This window comes from Anguilla anguilla, chromosome 3 (assembly GCF_013347855.1).
Source record: "Anguilla anguilla isolate fAngAng1 chromosome 3, fAngAng1.pri, whole genome shotgun sequence".
NCBI classification, from domain to species: Eukaryota; Metazoa; Chordata; class Actinopteri; order Anguilliformes; family Anguillidae; genus Anguilla; species Anguilla anguilla.
In genome coordinates, this window is record NC_049203.1 from 27,572,205 (window position 1) to 27,591,924 (window position 19,720).

General features: G+C 47.2%; 1 protein-coding gene across 11 annotated transcripts in view; it reads right to left on the reverse strand.

Moving 5' to 3' along the window:
* Positions 1-19,720, reverse strand: part of cdkl5 (cyclin-dependent kinase-like 5) — a 100,909-nt gene that overhangs the window by 78,929 nt on the left and 2,260 nt on the right. For 10 of the 11 annotated variants that reach the window (XM_035409348.1, XM_035409350.1, XM_035409349.1 and 7 more), the window contains exon 2: positions 8,897-9,164. In XM_035409348.1, the coding sequence (XP_035265239.1) occupies positions 8,897-8,960 (64 nt within the window). In that variant the 5' untranslated portion in view covers positions 8,961-9,164. Of the gene's footprint in view, positions 1-8,896; positions 9,165-13,245; positions 13,252-19,720 lie in introns of all 11 variants that reach the window. The other variant, XM_035409344.1, reaches the window with a different exon arrangement.

The window sequence follows — 19,720 nt, forward strand, 5'->3', positions numbered from 1 at the left end:
TCTTGCAAAAATTGTTAATGCTTTCCTTACTTACATCCAAGGCTGACTGCAGAAATAGCACCTCAATAATCGATACAAAGATTTCCTATGCATACTTTATTGTTTAATATCTAGCTTTTATATTTAAGCTTATATATCTCACTTTCAATACTTAAGCTCCAGTATGTTTCTGCCAATATGTAAGCTTTGCTTCACTGTGTATAGCTAGGCTATAGTTAAATTCTATGGTAGTGGCACACAGCCTATAGTGCCTACACTGCAGCCAACAGGAGAAGCCCCTATCTACTTGCAGGACACGATTCGATCCTACACGTCTGCTCGACCACTCCGCTCTGCAGCAGCAGGGCGCCTTGCACCCCCTCCCACCCGAGCAAAGGGATCACAGAGCTTCTCCACCCTAGCTCCCCAGTGGTGGAACAAACTCCCTGTCCCTCTTCGAACCTCTCCCTCACTACCCATCTTCCGCCGTGGTCTGAAGACTCATCTCTTCAGACTATACCTGGACTAACTACCACCACTCTGTATATTTCACTCTAAATCGCCCCCCCCCCCCCCCTTTCATGACACTTGTTACATGTTCCCCCATCCCAGCCCTTTTTGTAATTTGTATTTGTCCTAATACTGTAGCTTGTTCTTCTGCCTAGTTGGCTTTGCAGAGGTTAGGTCAGAATAATGTTCACTGTGTGAACTAAACTGTGTTCTTGGCTAGAAATAGCTGTACAAAACAAGTATTGTATCTTATTGAAACTGTGTTTTGTAGTTGTCCATGACCGTGAAATGCACTTTTTGTACGTTGCTTTGGATAAAAGCGTCCGCCAAATAAATGTAATGTAATGGCTGCACTGCTGAACCAAGGTCACATTTAGGTCCTCTACTCCTGCTCTGTGCCACTGCATCAAATTGTAAGCTGTTTGTTGTGTTAACAAAAGTACACAGATTTAACTAACAGTGGGTTCAGGAATCTTTTCATAAACATTCGTGGGTTATGTTTATGTAATGACCCCAGCTTTCAGTTGTGATACTGAGATAAGTAAAGACTAACACGTTTCCTGTTTGCACTTTTATAAGTCACTCTGGAAAAGTGTGTCTGATAAATACAAATGAAGAGAACGTATACAGTGTACTGCATACCCTGTATATCGGATTTGAAAACAAAATATGCAGGTGCAGACGTGATGAATAGGGCTGCTATGGAAAACACATATTACAAGCACAGTAATGACAAGAGGCGACAAGTGAATCACCTGACAGTTGCTGACATCCAGCCAAAATACGAGTTCAGACAAGAAAAGGGGAGCGTGCTATGTATCAGCGTTTTTTTTTCCTTTTCTTTTCCTTTTCTGGTGAGTAGCACTTAGTGTCCAGACCCCTTGGCCAATACAGTTATTTCAAAACACTGAAACTCTAAATTAATTATTTAAGGTGGCGTTAGTTATGTAAGAAAATGTAAGAAAATATTTTCCGTTTACATAAGCATTAAAGCCCATTGCATTAGAAGCTCCAAGTTTACACAAATGAGGACACAGTTGCTTGACTACTGGCTTCTACTTGTGGACCATTAAAGTAACAGTCACATTTTCTACATGAGGCGCCACTCAGATCTTAAGAGTCATTGGTCAGACTGAGAACCTGAAGGAAAGGTGTGAAAATCAAGACAAAAGAGCATTCTATGGATGTTAGAGAGAAAAAGCAGTACAAATACATAAATTAGGAAATGGACAGAAAATAATATCCAAGTGTTTGGATATCACAGTGCGCACTGTTGGAATAATAAGCAGGAAGTGGAAGTTGCATCACAGCACTCAATGCACAGCCTAGAAAAGGCCGTCCTTTAAAACTCAGCAGCCAAAGCGAGGAGGAGATGTGTGAGGGCAGCCACAGAGAGGCCAAGCACTTAGATCCATCGCTGAAAGTTGACTAAAGGAGCCCCAGTCAACAATATCAAGAGCTGTACATAAAACTGGCCTGTATAGGAGTGTGGCAAGAAAGAAGCCATTAGTGCCAGGAGTTCGCTGGAAAGTACCAGAGTGACCAAGTGAAGTTGTGGGAAAAGGTTCTGTGGTCTGATGAGACCAAGATAGAGCTTATTTTGGTGGGGTGGGGGGAACTTAACACTGCTGAACACAGTCCTCTAAAAAAACTGAAGCATGGTAGAAAGTTCACCTTCCAGCAGGACTCTGCCCCCTAGCGCATGGCCAAAGCAGCATTGGAGGGGCTCAAGGACAATAAGGTGATCGTCGGGATTCCAATCCCATTGAGAATCTGTGGCACTATTCGAAACTTGCCATCAACCTCACCCAACAAACCTGAACAACCCAGAGCAAATCTGCCAAGAACAAGCAGAAATCTCCCCCAAAGATTGTGCAAGGTTGGTAGATACGTACTCCAAAAGACTTACAGCGGTCACTGCAGCAAAAGGTGGCTCTACAAAATATTCATGTGGGGCGTGAGTACTTGCGCAAGCAGCATATTTCAGCTTTTCACTTTCATGAGTTACCTGCTGACATATAACCAATTTTGGCTTTTAAAATGTTACATACGAGTTTACAATAAAAAATACTGATTGAAAAAATGTATGTGCATATACAAGTATCATTATTAATCCAGAAAAATGTGATACCTCTCAAGCAGTCTAAATACATTTACATGTGCGGCGTCCACAGCGTCAGAGGCTAGTAAGGATGGCTGCAACCGAGCCACCACATTGATCATGAAACCCAAACTAAAACATTGAATTTTAAGCTGGTACCTCAGCCTCCCACTCCATCTGCTCATCCATATTTCACAACTCAAGGCTCGTACCACAGATCAGGGATTCTTTAGGAGGAGCAGTGGTATTCCGGTAGCCTCAATCTCACTCTCTCTCTCTCACCTGTTTCCTTCCTCCCTCATACTCTGTTCCCCTCTTTCTCAGCCCTCCCACACACACACACAGGAAGGAAGGAAGTCGTGTATAAAAAACAAACATTACAACAGAATAGCTGATGGTACCTGAGCACGTCTTACAGCATAAACAAAATGAAGCAGGGACCAAACACTTAATGCTCTGTTCACAAAATGACCGGCCACATACTGTGCACCAAACGCCTGCCCACACACAAGGCACTGTGCACCAAACGCCTGCCCACACACAAGGCACTGTGCACCAAACGCCTGCCCACACACAAGGCACTGTGCACCAAACGCCTGCCCACACACAAGGCACTGTGCACCAAACGCCTGCCCACACACAAGGCACTGTGCACCAAACGCCTGCCCACACACAAGGCACTGTGCACCAAACGCCTGCCCACACACAATGCACTGTGCACCAAACGCCTGCCCACACACAACGCACTGTGCACCAAACGCCTGCCCGCACACAACGCACTGTGCACCAAACACCTGCCCACACACAATGCACTGTGCACCAAACGCCTGCCCACACACACAACGCACTGTGCACCAAACGCCTGCCCACACACAATGCACTGTGCACCAAACACCTGCCCACACACAACGCACTGTGCACCAAACACCTGCCCACACACAACGCACTGTGCACCAAACACCTGCCCACACACAATGCACTGTGCACCAAACACTTGCCCACACACAATGCACTGTGCACCAAACACCTGCCCACACACAATGCACTGTGCACCAAACACCTGCCCACACACAATGCACTGTGCACCAAACGCCTGCCCACACACAATGCACTGTGCACCAAACGCCTGCCCACACACACAACGCACTGTGCACCAAACACCTGCCCACACACAATGCACTGTGCACCAAACACCTGCCCACACACAATGCACTGTGCACCAAACACTTGCCCACACACAATGCACTGTGCACCAAACACCTGCCCACACACAATGCACTGTGCACCAAACACCTGCCCACACACAATGCACTGTGCACCAAACACCTGCCCACACACAATGCACTGTGCACCAAACGCCTGCCCACACACAATGCACTGTGCACCAAACGCCTGCCCACACACAATGCACTGTGCACCAAACGCCTGCCCACACGCAACGCACTCTGCACCAAACGCCTGCCCACACACAACACCCACACACAACCCACTGTGCACCAAACTCCTGCCCACACACAACGCACTGTGCACTAAAGATTGTTCCGTTTGATATTAGCTTGGTGTAGCCTGACACTGAAGAGGCAAGATTAGCCTTCACCTTGTCCAACCAAAAACACGAGTTGGGTTTTGGTGACACAGCTATTCTTTCACATGATTTAGACCGACTGCAGAAATTGCATAGGCTGCAATGTGGACTTTCTGGAAAATATATCATAGTAATGTAATATACTGCAATATATGAAAGACCCAAAGATTGTATATTGGCCAAAAAAAAGTGCTGCAATATATTGACTATGTATATTGAAATAATTGTTTAAAATGTATTGAAACTCCATATTCCATGGAGGCATACAAACAATATGGCAAGATCTTGATGCACAATTACCATTCACCTGCTAAATTAAAAATCTAACAGCTTGAAAAAATAAAATCGTGAATGTCCCATGTGCAAAAGTTTAGGCACCCTTCTTTTCACAGCAAATCAACAAAACAATTTGACCAGGGATGTCAAAAGTTTTGAATACCACTGTAAACATAATGAAAATGTAAACAGCTGGAGCCACAGAGGATAAGGACAAACGTAAGAACAGGTGAAGAGAAAGAGAGGGTGGGGGTGTGGTTCTATGTCCATAATGATGGTTTACAGGCAGTATCATTGAGCACATATGAGCGAAACGGAATGCCTTACACAGTCTGACAAAAGCTGAATGAATCTTTCCCCTGGTTATTTTTAGCCAAGTCATGAGTCATGACGGGTTGATCTCTCTTCTCATTTTTTAATTAAATTTCGCAAAATCACCAAAACATCTCAAGAACTCCATTTTGAGTTAGCAGACAGACAGCGGCTAAAGAAAAAAGAAGAAAAAAAAGCGCCACTGTCCTACAGGCCTGTTCTACCCAATTAGTGGCTGATTCAGCCCGTGACTACGCTGTCCTACCGGCAGCCCCGGACCAGTCCTCGCCTCCCCCCCCCCCCCCCCGCTGCTCACTAGCGTGGAACGGCCCAAGGTTCCCCCCCCTTGTCCCCTGGGGACAGCTGACCGAACTGATGAAGACGGCGGAGTAAAACGCGTGCCGACGCTTTGTAAGGTGCTCCGCAAACGAAGCGGAGAGGAGTCCTGGCCAGAGGAGTGGGGGGGCATTGCTCTTACAATGTAAGAGCAATGTTTCCATTACTAACTGAAACAAAGACAGGCAGTGACTCTGTCATCGCAATGTTTCCACTGGAATTGGAAATGAAGACCCTCACAGTGAGTACGACGCCACACTGACATTTACATTAGACTTAGAAACGGAGTCGACTCTCAACAAATTTGAAGGAAACAGGCACCTTTTGCTTTCAGCTCTAGGCCTTCTGAATTCTACAGGCCAAGAGTGGTCAAAGCTACCTGGCTATATTATCAGGATCCCCATGAGAATTACCAGATAGTTGCTGGTATCCATGAGTTACCGTTGCCGTTGTCCTGTTGGCTACAGAAAAAAAAAAAAAACATAGTTGATGTGACTGGTGGAGCTCCACCCCACCCCTTTCCAAAAACAGCCAACACGATCGGGGCGTACACCACAACAGAATGGTCGCCCTGGTCCAATGGCGCTGGCTTATTATTAACAGCACGCGTTTGCGCGCTCCCTGCATTCCTATCCTCATCTACCCCTTCAAACTGCCAGGCCGATGACGGCGTCGAGTCTGGTCTCCGGGGATCGGGGCTGTTTGCTCTGTAAGCCGCCGTAAGCTTCCGCTGCTGAAGCGCCACCTGTGCACATCCAGGCTCCAGCCACGCAAGGCCACATCGGGAACGGCGAAGGATTCGGAAATAAAGAGCACCGGAAAAAGATGCAGAGCTTGATGAGGACCCATTCATTTGAAAAAAGACGCCCTCTAGAATGTAGACTCCTGTAGAATGTAAAATGGACAGAGTGCACCTCGGGGGGGGGGGGGGGCTGCTGGGAGGCGTGTCCTGTTAAGGCGCTGTTGTAGTGCACAGACGTGCCCCGTGGATCAGTACGGAATCCGTAATGGACCGTGCCAGCGCTGACCGTGGCCAGCAGCCTTGCAAGGTGACACATAGCTGGCACTGGCACTGCCCAGGGAGGGAGCGTTTCGGCCAGCTGGGGTGGCGATGCCTCGCTGTGCTCCAGCGACCTTCGCTGGTCGACGGGGAGCTCGTACCCGTGCGAGGCCCGCTCGTCTTCGGCATTCCCGCTCCGACTGATTGATGTCGCGCTTAGCAATGCTGAGCAAGCGTGACTGGGCATTACCAAATCAGGAGAAAGCACGAAAGAACTATATTAAATTACGTCAATTTAGGAAATTAACTGAAATTCAATTAGTGAACTAAAAACACCCAAAACGTAGATTTCTTTAAAAACTTTTTAGGAGAGCAGCCTGCCCTCATTCCATGTTTTTTTTGTTTTGTTGTTGCATTATTCAGATTGACAACTGAAAGCAAAGAAGATGTGTCACGGACAGAGAGAGGGACTGCAGCTGATCAACCCCCAACTGTCACATGAGTCACTGCCCTACGAACAGCGCCACACATCTCGCCAAAAACCACAAATTTTGTTCAATCCCGAGAATTTGAATTAATTTCCTGAATTGAATTATCTGACAAGGGAATTAACTCCCAACCCTGACGGATGCTTCATGCTTCATGCTGAAAGGTGATCCTCGTCAAGGGTTCCACTGCAGTGAAAAGCGCTCCTGGGTGGGCAACGCGCTAGCCGGCGCATCTGATTGGCCAGGAACTCTAGAGACAACACCCTCACGACTGCCTGAGACCCTCGCCAGGGAACACGCAGAGAGAAAGACAGGTTCATCCCCGTTTCTCAATGCTCCGCAAGTAGTACGCGGAAGGTTCTGGATAACACAGAGTGCTTACCTCCCTGTAAGATAATTCTCTTTGGTGACATACTAAATCACTCAGCTGGCTGAATTCACCACACTGAGAGTAATTCGAGATGGCCTGGCCACCCTCTCTCAACATGCGCAAAGTTCATTAATCGACCTTGGATAGGTGCATGAGTCCATAATCAATCTTATTTACAGTATTACTGTTGCTAAATATATTTCGAAGGTGTTACTTTACGGCAGGGTCCTCAAATGTACTGTGCTCCAGTCCCAACTGCCAGTCACCATACTTACATGCGCATCATTATAGCAGTCCTAATCAGAATACTCATCCATTCCAGGTACGATTCAGCCCAGGTAAACACCCTATTCCAAACGGCTGAACCTGGTAAAGCCCTTATTCTGAATATTCAAAATCTGAAGATTGGTTGCATATGCCTCTAATAATTTGCTAAAGAAAATCACAAAAATATCTTATACTGTGTACAACTCATAAACATAGTCTGCATAAGTACAGATTCGCAAGATGTCTCGGCTGTTGAAGTCAGTCGGCAAAAATGTCGTGGCAAGCAGAAACCGCTCGCTTCCGGACCGAATAAGTAGTCTTATTTTCTGTATTAAAATAATTAAACATTGCGCAATAAGCAGACTGCAGAAAACATCAAATCAGTGATTGGTTTAAAAGGCCGTGGCAGACTAAATGAAAGACGCTGAGCTCAGTCGAAGCAGTCAGCGCAAAAGGGACGGCAGCCGAGGAATTCCTCCAAGCGAATGAAGTGAACCGATGCGATTAACCGCGTTTTAAAAAAAAGCACGCGTTAACCGTTAAAAACGTCTCACGAGTTAATGCCCTAATTTTAAGGCAAAGGAACATAACAATACCGGTTCACGCCCCGCTAATTTTAAACACTCCACGCACATGGAAGAATCACTTGGACGCCGTCCGTTAGCACTGACCGAAGCGAGCAAAACGACTATTCAGCTAACCGCGAATACTGGATTCAGATTGGGCTATTCCTGTCATGACGCATGTAAACAGCACAATCGGCATACGACCCTAACCAGAGCAAGGATGCTTATTCGGAATATGGTGTACGTGCAAATGTGGTCAGTGTGAGAGAAAACCTGTTCATTGACCCACCTGTTTTTATAAAGGTGACCTAGTGTACTTTTCAAATGTGGACTAATTATGTATTGGGGCTGCACATATTCACAAGTGTTGACACCTTGAACAATTCAGTAACACAGCTGAACAGCAACACACACAGGGGCAAGACTGCAAAGCAACAAAACAGGCTGTTGAAAAAATGCATTCAAAAGGCCAGGGGAACATGAAAAGACCTGCATTGATTTTTAAAAGTAAATCATTTATTTTGAGTTACAAAACATGGAGCTTATCTAAGCTGAGGCCGTTCTGCTGCATGTACCTGAACTTCACAGCGCACAAAATGTTACTGTGGCCAGCAGAAATTTATTTACATTTGTTTTTTTTGTTTTTTTTATTTTAACTGCCACTCTGGGTGATTTGCCCTCGGAATACTTCCCTACCATTTCACATCATGTCAGTTCAAACTAGCACTTTTTTCCCCCTCAGTGAAGCGCAGATGATATAACTGCCTGCTCTTAAGACAAACATGAGCCGAGCATGGCTGACTGACTGACTGACTGGGGCAAGTGTGGGTCTGTCTAAATGTTAGCATTGCAGTAGCACCGCTCAGCGCGTGGGAATGAAGCGGAGAGGCAGGTGTAAACACAAAGGGGACGTTCTCCGCGTGACGCGGCAGCTGTGGAATTCTGCGATTTATTGGAGGTAGACATCGAGCGCCGCTTCCGACGACTCGGGTCAAAGTGCGGTGAGAAAACGGTGACATTGACAACCGTGGGGGTTTCTAACTGAGCGGAAACGATTTGTGAGACCCCCCCCCCCCCGACCTCACGCGCTCCCCGTTTGCGCTTACCTTCACCTACAATCCCAAGGACCTCAAATTTATTCATCACATCACCGATGTCAGGAATCTTCATGAAGACAAATGGCGGCGGAGGTGTGGCCTGGGGGGGGGGGGTGGCGGGGCTCAGCGCGGCGTGTCCCGGGGAGAGGGGTGCATGGGGCCGGCCGGCGGGAGGTCCCCGGTGGAGCCTGGTCGCTTCAGGAAACGGAGCATGCTACATGCTCGCCCCGCAAACACACACACGCGCACGCTCACGCGCATACACACACGCACACACCTGCAACAGAAAAAAAAACAGGGGTCAGTGCAAGGTCGCCAGTACTAATCCCCCAGCGCCCCCTCCATCCCACCCCCCCCGATCTCCTCCCCCATCTCCCTCTGCCCCCATTCATTTCCCTGGCTGGCTGGATGGGGTGGGGTGGGGTTGGGATCTCAACAACAGGAGCGACAGCAAATGCGGCCGCTAATGCGTTAAATACACCGATGCTTTCATTAGGGGACGGGCTGCGTGCGATCCAGCGCAATTTCATTTCATAGCCGTTCTGCCCGCGCGTTAAGATTAATTCATGAGCCGGTCGGTGGAAGTCGTTACGTAAAGACAGATGAAAAATGCAGGAGGGTTTAATTATCCCGAGCCCGATCTGCCCAAGATGCACAGCAGCAGAGGATCGCCCTGCTGTGCGTGCAGTCCTGCGATAGAGGTCATTTCCCGCCTCCTCTGCACACATGCCTATGAAACAGGACAGTTAGGCTGTAGCTGCCCTGTGGTGGGAACACGTACCTGTGAGGTATGGATTAACATTGGACAATGAAAGCATCACACAGAGGTAACGACAAAAAGGTCAATAAAAATACAGTCATGAAGTGCCTGATGAAGCAGTCTCTTTCTACTCCATGTTCAAAATAACATCCTGGGTAACTGAAACTAGACAGCAAGTGAACTAGCCTGGAACTCACCATTTTACATTAAATTATTATTTTTTTTTAAAAACAAGGACAGACTTATCTGGTGCACAGCAAATATTTCAGCCTGGCATATCAGCTAGCATCGTTACCACACACAGCCCCCTTTCGTTCAGTGTTTTACAGTAACATCCCGCACCTTCCACAGCGCTCTTCCACTCTGCTCAAGGCTTACTCGATTACGTCCTGCGCCGAGTCCTCCCCAAACTTCTCTCTCTTTGGTTTTTTTACTGAAACCAGTACCACATAAACCAAGTCTGACAAAAAAAATACAGTAGGGCGAATCATCAGTACGGTTTGCTTCAGACTATAATACCAGTGGGGAAATGGATGGATTCTCCACAGGCAAATAACCTTCTCTTGCATGTGTTGGCACTGGTTTTTGTTGAATCAGTAATATGGTTAATGTGGAGTCTACTGTGAAACTTGTGGGGTTTGTGTGCGTTATGGGAAAAAGCACAGCTGGCTGCCCTCGGCCTGGCGTCCAAGCCAGCTCCGCCCCCGAGCCGGCTCCACCCCCGAGCCAGCTCCACCCCCGAGGCTTCCTGAATCAAACAAGCTCTACTGCAGTGTTTCTCAACCCTGGTCCTGTGGACCCACCGCCCTGCATGTTTTAGAAGTTTCCCTGCTTACCTGATTCAAATGAATGGGTTATCAGGCTTCTGCAGAGCTTGATGATGACCCATTCATTTGAATCAGGTGTGTCGGAGCAGGGAAACAGGGGGCGACATAGCTCAGGAGGTAAGACCGCTTGTCTGGCAGTCGGAGGGTTGCCGGTTCAAACCCCGCCCTGGGCATGTTGAAGTGTCCTTGAGCAAGACACCTAACCCCTAACCCCTAACTGCTCTGGCGAATGAGAGGCATCAATTGTAAAAGCGCTTTGGATAAAAGCGCTATATAAATGCAGTCCATTTACCATTTACCATCTAAAGCATGCAGGGCGGTGGGTCCCCAGGACCAGGGTTTAGAAACACCGCTCTACTGTGCGCGAAGGCAGTAAAGCACACGGGCGGCCGTGAGGAACGAGTCCGCAGCGACGGCAACAATCCCAGCCGCTCCCCTAAAAACAAGGGCCTCGAATCCTCCATACCAGGACAGGGAAAAAACGAGTTCGCGCGCGGGAATAAACACACCCTAGTCTCATGTCAGGATGCTGCAAGACGTGTTGAGGATGTTTAATTGACTCTTCAGTTGGCCGTTCCAAATAGTAATAAATAAACACATGAACCAAGATCAAGATTCCGATGGAGGCCATCGGGTTAAAAGCCTGAAAGCCTGAAGCCGACCTAATGAAAGCGTCCACATGAATGGACCACGCACAAACTACAGCCACAGTCATTATAGACGAGGCAGCTCCCCTTTTCATTAATCTCTCCCATGTCGTCTCATTAATCTCACTTGCGCCATCTTGTAGGACAGGTGCTCCGTAAGAGCGTTCCGCGTCTCATCTGAGGCAAGGGGCAGTGCCCCGGGGGCCCCCCCGATTGGCTCAGAACCTCTGGTCTCGTAAAGGCGCCCGAGTAGCCAGTCATTTCTAGCGACGCCGCAAGAGGGCAAAGGTCACGAAAAGGCCCCTGGAGGAAGTCATCGGGACCGCGGGTCCGGGGGGGGGGGGGGGGGGGGGGGGGGGGGGGGGGGGGGGGGAGTGGAATAGGAACCGGGGAGAAAGCACAGCACCAAAGCCCTGGCTTCACTCTGCGGCTCTCCGTCTCCACACTCCCACACACACACACGCACGCAGCACAATACCCTGCAGCTGCGCTGGTCCTGGTACAGCAGAAGAACAGCACGATGCACCAGCTCAGAGCAGCAGCCGCAGCCGCCCGCCACGCCCGGGACCGGAGACGGCCCGACGGCCGCTCCTCTGACGGACGGCCGCTCGGAAAAGGCCGCTAGGTTAAAAACCCGACGCGTACGCGAAGGTTTACAATCGAGCGGTAGTCATGGATACGCATTCCTGGTTCAAAGCCCGTACAGTATCTGAATTTCCCACCCATGAGCCTCTCTCCCGGGTGCTGGAATCTTCCGGATGCCTGCGCCCGTTCCCTGTTTATCTGGCAATCGGCCATGGGCTGGGCGGACTTTGCTCGTGCCGGCGTGGGGTGACAGGCCTGCTTCTGCACACCCCGCCACCTCCCTCCGCCTCTCCCTCCCTTCTCTCCCTCTCCCTCTCTGCAGGCAGCAGGCCATTAATATTCAGGGCGTTGTAGTCAGACAAGCCCATGTGTTCCCATTTGTTTGGGAACACATGGGCTTGTTTTCATAATCACCAAGTTTCACTGTATTGACCGGTGACCAGTTTACAGGTTTGGTAAATACACTCGTCACAATGAAAACTGCAGGCACGGCACAGGACCCAGAGCGCGTGTATTAGACGTGTCCATTTTAGTTGTGTGAGGATGCAGCTCAGTGTGTGTGCGTGTGTGTGTTAGATGTGTCAGGTTCAGATGCGAAGAAGCAGCTCAGAGTGCACACACACACACTCTGAGGTACAGTTTATTCATTATGTCCTCCAATGTGACACACTGCCGAAATTACCCCAGCCCAGGAGACTGGTCTGACATTCTGAGAGCGCTGCCCTACGTGCGCTCTTCTAATTTTAATTTCGTAGCAGAGCTGCAGGCCCCGCCCCCCCGCTCAATTGCTCACTGGAGAGAGGTAGGCCACCGCTTAACTCAGTGTTGGCCAGGCCACTGACATCAGAGAGAGAGAGAAAGAGAGAGAAAGAGAGAGAGGACAGCCACAAGCCAAGAAGAAGACAAGCACCTACAGGGCCCTAAACCATGTGGCTCAGCCTTGAATTCAACACACCCTGAATGAGAACACCACCCCCCCCCTCCCCTCCCCTCTCTCTGTCCCACTGCATCTTCCTACCCATGATCCTCCTGCGCACTGCCTGCTTCTCGGGAAAGCCTCTACATTATTGAAGGAGCAGATTATGAATTATGTCTGGAAGTCACTGTGCATACCAACGGTTTCCCAGCCACGGAGACACACAGCCCCCCTGCCACATCCCAGCCACAGAGACGCGCAGCCCCCCCGTCACATCCCCCCTGTCACGGAGAGGCTCCCCGCTCGCATGGCAACCAGTCACGCACTCGGCATTTCTTAAACATGCGCAGGATGGAGGGAGCGCCTGAGAAATTGCTGAACGAGAACCTGTGGTGCCACTCGTGGACATACAGTATGGGCGCATCTTAGCATATAGTGTGACTGCTGGCCATTAAACATTCATTCATTCACTTTACTGTGTAGTGTTCTGTAATATGAAATACACATTTGATCAAAAAGCAAAACATTTACACACAGGCCAGCCTATATTTGGGAGTTCTTAGTTGTTTTTTTAGATGTTTTCTGAAAGCTTATATATGTCTGTCCTCCACTGACACACACACACACACCTTTGGAGCACAGTTCTGACCTGCTTGGCTGTATAGCCTAGAGAGCCAGTGCATTAGACAGGGTGCTGCATAGCCGGGTTCCCAAAACCATTCACAGTCTGGGACGCCCCAGCTGCTCTGAGCCCCACCCTAACAAGGCACTAAGAGCAGAGCACCTCCAGCCCACAGTCTGGGACAGAGACCATCACCGCTGACACATTAAAAGAATGGCGCTTCATTGGCATTAAAGATCATCGTCCTAATCTGCAGTATAATAGCCAAACGAATGGCTGAACATTAGTACAGCAGCCAAAAGACCTGGAAAATGTATTAACATTTTAAATGTTATGGCCTCTATAAATTTTACTCATTTTTTTGTCCTTGGTATGACTACGCAATCACTCACTCACCCATTAGGCCACGCTTGTTCTTTTGCATTTGCACCTCAGTTAGGACATGCGCCTGCTCCTGAAAACCCCTTTAACTGCCCGAGTAGCGATTTGGGGCGTTGCCATAATCTGAGCCATCTCGCATGGTGAAAAAAAATTACAACAGTCACAATGTCAGGTTCCAGAGCTGGTGTGCAAATGATGCATGGAGTTATGCGGACTCTAGAGTAGTGACGACAGTGCTGAGTCAGTGTGGAACAAGAAATCACAACCCTCCCCCCCACTCCGACTCTGCTGTGCTTCATTAAGAAAATGGATTCCACTTTAGAAATTTTTTTTTTTTTTTTTAATTTGGCATCTGCAATCCTACCCATATTTGGAATGTCCAATTTTTGAACTACGCCCAAGCGTGCTCGTATACGCCTCCTGCAGCCGGCTTGGAAGAGCGAGGAGAACTCGCAGTTCTCCTCCGAAGCATGTGGTGTCAGCCAGCTGCTTCTTATCACACCACAGCCACAAGCTGCACACGCACAGAGTAGGGGTGGAGAAGACCCAATCATACGGGCATGCAGAGAACAAGCCATGGGCACCCGCACTGCCAACAGGGGTTGCTCGAGCAATGAACACTGCTATCCCTGCCCACTGAATCGCTCCTATCTGTCCATTACATTACATTACATTTATTTGGCAGACGCTTTTATCCAAAGCGACGTACAAAAAGTGCATTTCATGGTCATAGACAACGACTAAACACAGGTTCAGTAAGATACAATACTTATTATGTACAGCTATTTCTAGCCAAGAACACAGTTTAGTTCACACAGTGAACACTATTCAGACCTAACCTCTGCAAAGCCAACTAGGCAGAAGAATAAGCTACAGTATTAGGACAAATACAAATTACCAAAAAGTGCTGGGATGGGGCAACATGTAACAAGTGTCAAAGCTTCATGCCCCTTGGGGGCGACATGAAGCCAATTGTGCGCCGGCCCTGTGGTACAGCCGGCCACATTTGGCGTGGCCGTGGGATTCGATCCAAGTCTGTGGTGCTCACTCGCTAGCCAGCAGCCCCAATGGTTTTCATTTTAACACACTGAATAAACACCATTTGGTGTGACACCACCAGGCAATGCAAACCACACCTCTTTGGGTGTGAACTCAATTTCAGGGGGCTTGCCGGGAGTGCTGCAGTTTGAATGGTGTCGGTGCTCCAGAACTCCAACCCCCATCTCCCCCTGCACTGCACCGGTCTGAAATTGCACCGTTCCATACCAGCTCGGCTTCTTCGCCTCCAAACCCCCCCCCCCCCCCCCCCCCTGCTCCCTGATCCTGTCCTTGTATCCTAACACAACCGATTCAGCATCCCAGACTTCAGGCTCCGCCCCACCCCAATGACTGTCATTGTATCACTTCCATTACTGGCACTAACAGCCTTCTGCCCGTGCAACGCTCCAACGCACGACTCCGATCCGGCCATCTTTGCCCTGGCACCTGCACCCTTGGGAATGCAGTTACGCCCGTACTGCAGGGGGGGAAACATTTTTAAACGGCTGGGCCCGTCCGAGGTGTACGGCACGGAGTGGGACGAAGGGAACAAGTAGAATTCATTAGCCCAATCGCCCTCTTCTTTTGTCTCTTTTTCAGGCCAAAATCACACTGTGGGTGTTTTTAAATAATTCAGTGGCAGGCCAGGCACAAGAACAATCTCCATCTGTTCTCTGGCCATTCCCAGTAAAAAAAAAATAAATAAATAAAAAAAAAAAATTAAGTTATGGATTTCCGTAAGGTGAATTTGTACCGTTTCGAGTGGTCATTCTGAAAGGGACTTTATACTGCAAAGACCCCCTAGTCCCGCCCGGCTCAGGTCAGACAGTACAGGGAAGACATATGCAATGTAGGAATACACAGGGAGGGGAAGCACTAGAAGCAATGGATGTACACACAGACAGACATGTGTACATACAGTGAGCGCTACAATATTTGGGACAAAGAAATTTTGTTTTTCATGATTTGGCCCTGTACTCCACAATTCTAGATTTTTAATCAAACAAATCACATGTGGTTAAATTGCACATACTCAGCTTTTATTTAGGAGGATTTGTATACTCTTTGGTTTCACAGAGTAGAAATTACAGCACTTCTTGTACATAGCCTTTAAGCGCACACAAAAAGGTAAATTCAGTTATGAGACGTGCTTATCCAGAGGGAAGTACTCAGCACTCAGGATTTCTATGCGGAATCTAGCATGCACATAGACCAGTTTTCACACAGACCACATTTTAAGTGCATGTTATTATATAACATACACTTCCTGTTTGGTGGCAGAACAGACGTCGCATCAAGCTCAAGGATGACACTGAATACAGTAATGCAGCTTTCAAATCACATCAATGTCAAGTCATTACATGTGAGTCTAAATGGTGACATGATGGAAGTTAATAACGCTAAAATGATCACAGATATATTTTACACAGCATATGCTAAAATAATTCAGCTTGACAAAAATATTTGACGAGACATTCTGTGACAGAATAGGAGAGAGAAGTTGTTCTTTTTTGCTCTTGCAGTGTTAATTTAATGAATGTGATGGCCTTCTAAGTAGTAGAAAATCTGCCTAAACAATGTAACTAATTAAATCTTTCCTGACATTACAAACCGAAGAGCTGAATTATGCAATCCGACTGTATTAAGTGGCTCTGTGACCCTGTTGTAGACTAGCTCACATATGTGACAGCAGGAAATAAAGCCTATTTTCCCCAATCAGAACTCAAGCACAAATAAATACCAAGCAAATCCCAGACCAGCATTTGAATCAGTTGTGAACATCCATCACATGTCAACATAAATAACACAGACACACACACAAATAATGCAGGCTGAATGCAATTGTTATTACATTGTTTCCCCAACAAACAAGCATCTTGATGACAAGCAGAAAGTTGTTTGAGGGTTTCGTTAATTTGAACGGACACTGCGGGTGTTGATCACTCAGATACTTTGGTCATGCGGTCTTGCTGAATGTTACCAAAATCAATATTGCAAAACGGTGATCAGAAAGCCAACCTGATCAGACCCCGGGTGTTACAGTCCTGGCTTTTGGAAGTTAATTAGGGGCAAGTCACTGCAATGTCAGAAATAGTCACTGCTAATTTTAAGCCCAAAATTTCACAGTATTGAGCTTGTGTGAGTTTCTCCGTTTCAAAACGGCAGTGTCAGAAGCCTGGAGGGCCACAGAACCTGCTGGTATTTCAGTACGTTTTAGCACTACAGCGCTTAATTTAAGTAATTCAGACTAAAATCTACTAAGCTTGACCTGTTCAAGAAACTCGCATTCTCAGCTGGCACAGAATTCCAACAGCCCTTGGATGGATTACATTCTTGCGAGGTTTTGGTCCGGTGGGGCCCGTTTAGGGCAATCCCATTGCGGGCGATAAAAAGTCTATAACTATCTAAGGTAAATAGAGAAAACAAACAGACAAACAGGCCTAAAGGCTGGCCATTCATTTTCCGGTGGCGGACTTTGTCCGTGTTGCATCGTCGGCGCTGTTCTTCAGGAGTAGAACCGGCAAACTATTCCGAGCAGCATCTCAGAAATGAGATTTTATCCTCCGTGAAAGATGCCCCTGTCAGAACGACTCGGGGGCCGGTGTGTCCTCCCCCTTTCCATCCACCCCCCTCCCCCCCAGCTGCGTATGTCTTAACTGACATCTTGTCCCGCTACAGTCCGCCCCTGTCCGGCTGAAGGGGGGTTTATGCAGTCTGTAAACCAGGGACACTGAGCCCATCATCTTGCAAAGATTTGCCAATTCATGACTTTTTTTAAAGTCTGATTACATTGCTTATTACAGCACGAAAACAACTGGAAACAATCTCCAAACTTTTAATTCCGTATTAGGGGGATGACTCAATTGTCACGACGGAACAGTGCATTACCCCAGAAACTATTCTGTATCAGACATGACCTCAGGTAAGATTGCATAATTTGCCATGTCCATAGCCTTCGGCCTGGGCGCAAGGAACCCTGGGAAATCTGCACGGGCATTCCCTGCTGCCAGGAGGGGCGTCCGTAGCTCTAGAGAATGCCAGAACGCCTTCGCAGGCTGTGGGCGGCTCAGGACACATTCCATTAAAGTTTAAATGGCAGATCTCCAGGTGACGTGCTGTCACCTAAGGCCACTCCCCCTCAGCCACAGCTGAGACACGGCTTCTCAGTCGCTGGCCATGTCTTATGTGCGACCCGAAAAACGCTTCGCAGATCGCCCTCCTGGCTCTGAAACGCTGCCAGAGAAACATGCAGTCCTACAGCAGCAGATAATGGTGTTTAATGTGCTACCGTGCGCAACAAATGCACAGAGAGCTACAGAAGACCATATCTCCATTTGTCTCTTAACAACAGGATGAGTAATGGACTGAGTCAGTGAAAATCACTTCTTTTTTTTCCAAGAGCATAACATCTCGACATCCTCATGCAGAAAATAATTTGTACAAGCGTAGCCCACAGTGGTTTGAATCTGCTCCACAAAAACACCCTGAGAGAAACCTTCCATCGTAAAACCAAATAGAGCCCCGATCATAATAATTTGAGAGCCTAGACTTTTTGGAATGGTCCATATGTTAAAATGACAGCAAACGTGCTGAAAGACCGTGGTAATAACACACATTTGTAAAAGATGATTTTCCAGAAATTTGTTAAGCAGGAAAAAACCTTAGAATAACACGAACGTGTCACAACATACACTGGAATAGCTTGCTTTGCCCCATTCAGGCAGCACTGCTCTGAAGAATGAAAGGGAAGGTTAAAAACAACCAAAGCAACAGAACATAGGCTAGATGTTAAAGACCGATTCTGCATTTCAACTTGTTTTCGTTAGGCTAGATCATTCTATAATTCTAGTCACATGGTGGCGGAGTTTGTTAGACTGATTTGATATACTGGGCTTTCTATTCTTTCTTTTTCGTGTCAATAACAATAAACCTAAAAACAACAGCTTGCTTTACCACCGTGCAGCTGCAGGTAAATGTCTTCTATCAGAGACTCAAGAACAGAAAAAAAGAAAAAGGCAAAATGCCTAAAAACAGCACAATTTCGAATCATCTCCCTCTGAGACACGTACACTGAAAAACACCCACACACGCAGTGGAAAAAAACACATTCAAAACTGAAATCCGTTCTTGCAGGAATTAATGTGCTCTGGACGTTTGTTATAGATGGAGAAGCTCGGCCTGGACTTTAAGGTAGATCGTGATTATTTGGCAGTTCTTCATGGCTTCAGCGTTAAAACCATCTTTTTTAAAAATTTCCCGTTCACCCAAATACTTCCAGCTAATTGCTGGATTGTCACAATAAAGTCTTAAATATGGATCGCACAGCTCAGGTTTGACTTAAGTGCCTGCTTACATCAGATTCTGGCACACAGGACAGAGGCCTGTCATGAAAGTTTGCCAGTCACCGGAACATCTTAAGCCTAATGTACTGTATGCCTAATTTTTCAGTGGTCCAGGTGATCACAAGCAGCTAAGGACCAACCACACTGCAATTAGAGCCCTACGCATACCCCTGATTGTTTTATAATGTTCAACAAAATGCGTTTTGCTAATTTTTACACTTTTTTGCTGGATTTAACCTGTTTTTGCAAATTCATGAATCCAAATTAGGATTCTGTCTTCTAGGCAGTCAAACAAAACTGTAACTAGTATTCCACAGAATTAATCTTGCAAATTTTTCCAATCGTGTTTCAATTATGCAACATGTATGTTGAGAACAGGCATCAGAATGATTCATAAACACAAACTGTCTATTTATTTCACTGACCTAAATAAACACAAATAGAACCTTAAATTCCAGGACAGCTATGTACAGGCCAAATCTTTTCATAGATTCACCAAAATACCTGATTGACAAAAGGTAAATTACGATGCCAGATGTCCAGGAGTAGCAAGTCCACACGGCCTCAATATTCAGCAGGCATTATTTTCAAAAAGGTCAGTCACTCACAATCAACTTACAGTAGGCTAACCAGAAGCATAGTTAAATGGAACCAAATTATCTGTTCCTCAATATTCCTCTGATTTCAGAAGAGCATACATTAACATGTTTCTAG